The sequence below is a fragment of the Buceros rhinoceros genome, unplaced genomic scaffold, assembly GCF_000710305.1.
Source record: "Buceros rhinoceros silvestris isolate BGI_N320 unplaced genomic scaffold, ASM71030v1 scaffold31001, whole genome shotgun sequence".
Lineage (NCBI taxonomy): Eukaryota > Metazoa > Chordata > Aves > Bucerotiformes > Bucerotidae > Buceros > Buceros rhinoceros.
The window spans coordinates 1,391-6,493 of NW_010393020.1; the positions used below are offsets into that span (position 1 = coordinate 1,391).

General features: G+C 47.3%; 1 protein-coding gene across 1 annotated transcript in view; it reads left to right on the forward strand.

Annotated features, from left to right (window-relative positions):
• Positions 1 to 209: 209 nt before the first annotated feature.
• WDR78 (WD repeat domain 78) overlaps positions 210 to 5,103 on the forward strand; it is a gene marked incomplete at its 5' end in the record, with an annotated part of 13,030 nt that continues 8,136 nt past the window's right edge. The window contains 6 exons of the mRNA XM_010144717.1: positions 210 to 283; positions 363 to 394; positions 2,063 to 2,219; positions 3,791 to 3,930; positions 4,538 to 4,696; positions 5,040 to 5,101. Coding sequence (XP_010143019.1) covers positions 210 to 283; positions 363 to 394; positions 2,063 to 2,219; positions 3,791 to 3,930; positions 4,538 to 4,696; positions 5,040 to 5,101 — 624 coding nt within the window. The remainder of the gene's footprint in view (positions 284 to 362; positions 395 to 2,062; positions 2,220 to 3,790; positions 3,931 to 4,537; positions 4,697 to 5,039; positions 5,102 to 5,103) is intronic.

Consider the following 5,103-nt stretch of genomic DNA (forward strand, 5'->3'; position numbering starts at 1 on the left):
AGTTGTCAGAGCCAGCAGGTCTCCCCCTCACTCTGTCCGGGCTGTGTTGGCCATCGTTTGCAGAGGAGTCACCTTCCTGTGCAGTCAGATCCTGTCTGGGTTGGGCTCTTCTTTTTGTTCCAGATGAGATAAAGTATTGCAAGTGTCATCACTGTTGCTTGTTTTGGGAATAGAGTGAAACTACTGTCATCATTTAAATGTTTCTTCAGGTTTTTGATGATGAAGGGAAGGACGTGACTCCCCATCCACTCTTCCACTCAGACCCAGATATGCTTGTTCCGAGGCAGGGCAAGCTCTGGGCATCGAGTGCTTGCTTCGGGGCCACAGGACCTGCTTTTCTCTCTTCTTTTTCCACCTGTCAGACATCAGGAGTGCACGCAGGTTCAGTCTCATGGTAGGTATCTCTTAAATCCATCGCTGCCCTGCACACCCTTGCTCCTCAGAGAGGCCAGCAGAGGAGTAATTGTACTGGACAAATAATCACACTGGGCTGCCAAAATCAGAATCCCACTGGTCAGAATCGTCTTTTAAAATCTGAGGAGTAACACAACCAGTAAGGTCAGCACTGGAGAAAAGTATGAGTTAAAGAAAAGTGTTATTTACTGTATTCTTTGCCAAAGTTAATGCCTGAGAGAAGGAGAGTGCTCTCTGTGAAGCACCTTGTCACCCTGTGTCCTGGGGTGGTCATCATAAGGGACCATCTCAGAGGCAGGGACGTTAACCACGAGCAAATATGCACCCCAAAAATGATTCAAAAATGCAAAGTATCTCCAGAAAAATAAATGTGTCCTTTTTGGAGACGAGTGCTCTTCATTTAAAAGACTAAATGAAATTATTTAACTTTAGTTTTCAATATAGATCTTAAAAATTACCTTCTTCACATGCCTGTGGTATATTTAATTGCTCACACTTACCCTTTGAGGAAATCCACTCACAAACCTCCCAAGGGCAACTAAGGTTTGAGTCTTACTTCTGGCTATCCCCTCTACGAACATGACCTGTGGTTTTGAACAAGCTAATCGCTCCAGATGAGTTTCTAGTGCCATTCAAAGACGTTTCAGCACACTTGAAGCCCCAGGGATCTCCACTCGGGTGGAGACCAGTGCTGTCCATGGCTGCATGCTAGCATACAGCAGGTACCAGCACTCCATGATACCACCATGTGCTAAGAATGGATCTGAGAGCTCAACAGCTTCTTTTCCATCACTCTGTGCTGCCAGAGGAATTCTTCTTTTCTAAGGCTTTTCCAAACCATTTCATTCTTTCCTTCCCTCTAAACCTGTGACTGCTGTAGTGCTCGGCTCGCTGCCATCTGGACTCTCACACACTATTTCTGTGTTTCTGAAGGCCGTACAGCAGCAGTTCTCTTCTCTCAAATGCGACAGCGGCCCCACTAAATGGAACAGCAGAACCTGCCTCTCCACAGGACACAACCGTTAGCTTAACTGGTAACGAACATACCTGGGCTAATTACAGACTTAAACTGTTCTTCGGAGCTCTGTGGTTTCTGACACACCGTGGTACGTGGATAGGAGATGCCCAGCACATCACAGGAACTCAGTCCCTCACAGTCCCTCATCATTACAATACTTTTAGAATTATAGAATCACAGAGTCACTTTGGCTGGAAGAGCCCTTCCAGCGCCTTGAGTCCCCCTGTTCTGTTCCCCAGCACTGCCAGGTCCCCACTGCCCCCTGTCCCTCAGCACCACCTCCACACGGCTGGGAAACCCCTCCAGGGATGGGGACTCCACCACTGCCCTGGGCAGCCTGCGACACACCTGCACAACCCCAACGGGACAGAAATGGCTCCTCAGGGACAACCTCAGCCTCCCCTGGTGCAACTTAAGGCCAGTTCCTCTCATCCTGTTGCTTGTTCCTGGGGAGCAGAGACCAACCCCCTCCTTGCTCCAGCCTCCTGTCAGGGAGTTGTCAGAGCCAGAAGGTCTCCCCGGAACCTCCTTTGCTCCAGGCTCAACCCCCCCAGGTCCCTTAATTAATTTGTCTTCTTTTAAGTTCAGAGCAGGAAAGGTCTCACGTGTTAACCTGGTGTCATTGTGCAGATGTGCGGGTGAGGCAAGAGGAGATCACAGAAGAAGTGACAAAGAAGGACTTAGACGGGAGAGTGGATATTTATCTCACAGAGACAGAAACTCTCTGGATATTGGCTGTGCCGCCTGTTGTGCTGTCTGTGGAATCGGAAGATGCTGGAAGAGTTCTGTACGTATATCGGTGGCTGGGTAGGTGCGTGCAGCATGCTCAGCACACCCTTCTGCTGAGCACGAGGTCCCACACAGGCTGCTCTTAAAAAGCTCCAGTGATCTGACTATGAGAATCCATCACTTCACCTTTGTTTAAAGCCATATTGGGCTCGAGTCCCTCTTTTTGACAACAAATAAGCCGTATGACAAGCCTAAATTCCTTCCAACTCCATCTGGTTGATCGAATTCATATGTTTTCACTGATAAATTAAGACGAATTAGCAAAGGCAGGGGATAGTGACAAGACAACACGCAGGTGATGGGGGAAAGAGAAGTGTGGTGAACATGGATTACATGCTTTAATTTTAATGAAAACAGTAAGAAATTACCAGCCTCTGTACTGATTGGTGCATGTGGCTTTACAGCTGATCTTGTCCCCATCCCTGGAGGGGTTTCCCAGCCGTGTGGAGGTGGTGCTGAGGGACAGGGGTCAGTGGGGACCTGGCAGTGCTGGGGAATGGGGGGACTCGAGGAGCTGAAAGGTTTTTTCCAATCTGAACAAATCTGTGATTCCTAATAACTAAGATAAACAAACTAGCAGCCCTTGGCTTCCTTTGAAGCCCTTCACAGTGCTTCTACCTAGAACACTCATCCCGCTGCAAGTGACTTCACCGGTTAAAATCTTATCTCTCTTTAGTTGCATCAAATGTGTTTCCACTTCAGAGTCCCCTCCCTGGACTACCATGACCTTTGGTAGGAGTTAACCCAGGACACCTCAGTTTTATGGCTTTCTCCCAGGAGCTGCCTGGGCCAGAGCACAGCAAAGTTCTCCCCGTGATGGGTGTCAGACTGACAGACTTCCCCACAGCTTCTGGAGACGTAAGGCCCAGACAGCAGCGATACCGCAGTGTGCAAGTCACACAACATCTCCAAGAGAGGTTCTTCTGCTGTTACGCACACTCGGCTCATAGCAGGGCCGCAGCCCCCACCACTTGTGAATCACACTGGTGTGATTTCGGGGAAAAAGGAAGAGGAAGAGCATCCTATGATGCTGACTCCTGTGAGTCACCCTTAGCTGGTCTACGCAGCATGTATTGCTGACTGTATGGTAACAGAGTGGCTTGTCCTGAGCATGGCGACCTGTTGGCGCAGTAAGGTGGGATTTAGTCTATGTCTGCTGTTAAAATATTGAAATCAAAATAATACAAGTTTCACTGACTGTTCCTAGAGAACCTGAGGGCTGGATGAAATAGAAATGTCCAAGGTTGACTTTTGTCTCTGGGAGGCACTGTTCCCAGGTGACAAGAGCTGCTGAACTTGCTGAGTTCCACCGAGGTGCCAAGGTAGCTGGCGTAGGGGTTTTGGCCAATGCCAACCTCTACAGGCCATTTCTGCTTGAGAACAGCACTGCACAGTCAGCAATTGCTGTGGAAAGACAGTACATAGAGTGAAATAAAATCAGCAACCCCCCAAACCTGAGCAGTACTTGCTGTATCCCCTCTCCTGTTCAACTTATGCTTAAATACACCAAGAAGTTGAAAGCAAATGGTTTTCATGCAGCCAATGTACACTTTTCTTTTTTTTTTAAAGGGAGCAGAATAAGATTTATGCTGACATTTGCAAAAACAGACCTGGTAACGATCGCTTTGTAGAAAAAATGATGCAAACCCTTAATGGAGCTGCAAAGCACAAGGAGGTGCAATGTGACAAAATCATCATGGAAGATAAAGGTACACTTTCTGAGTGCCACGTAGGAAATGAGTAGTTACGAGAGTTAAAGGCTCGGGGAAAGCAGAAACTCTTGGCAGTCTCACAGATTGATGCAATTTTACAAACTGCTCATCCTCACGGCTCTAGGAAAAGGACAGAGGAATATGTAGGTTTGAGATGTGCATGCTGAGCTTTGCCTCACTATGGACTTCTTTGTGTGCAGGAGGGCAAAGAAAACAATGGGCCATGCTGTTTCCAACATTCTCCTTTTCTGTTTGTTATGGCATGTAAAATGCGTGGAAAAAAAAGAAGTAAACTAGACACTAATCTCATTTGAAAACCCATCTTCCCCTTTGCTGTGTGCCCTGAGCATCAGCAGGGCTCAACTGCAACCCCCGTTTGAAAAGCTGAGCACCAGAGGGGAGGTGGAGGAGTGCTGTTCCACCAGGGGACGGCCCTGCTCAGGGGAAGCCGCACACCCAGAAGACCCTGGCACGGCTGCTGCTGTGACAGCCTTGGCTGACCCTCAGCTGGCTTCCAAGCCAAGCAGTTGGGAGCGTAGTACAAAGTGTAGATCTTTACAATAACATACCAAAACAAGAGCCTTGTATTATAATTCATTCCTAGGGACGATGGTCACCTCCAGGGACTTGCACAATTCATTTAACATATCAGAAATGGAACCTGTGTCAAGAGCAGGAGGTAGCAGAGCCACACCTGGGCAAAGGAGGAAATCTCACGCAACTGAAGAGCATGACCAGCCCGTGTCTGTCTCTTTGGACACAGGTAACATTTTTCCAGGTTTACATTTTTGCCATGTTTTCATCCTTCTAAACCATGCATATCACTATGTGGTATGGTGAAAACTGCCTGAAGGAAATGGCTGTCTGAAAGAGGGTTTGCTAAAGAATCTTGGACAGGTCTGTGCCAAGACTTTGATAAGAAATCTCTCATTGCACTGAGTATTTGAGTAATAAATAAGACAAATTAAAGCAAGAAAAAAATTAATAGTGGAAGTATTTTTTTATGATGATACAGGTGGAGGAAGAGGAGGCTGCTTATCCCCTTAACTTTATGTGCAAAATATTATCATGGTAAAACTGTGTTTCCCCATGCTATCTGTTGGCAGGCAGCACAACTTCTACAACGATTTCAGAGAATGCTGCTCTTGCCCGAATCCACAAAGAGCAGGA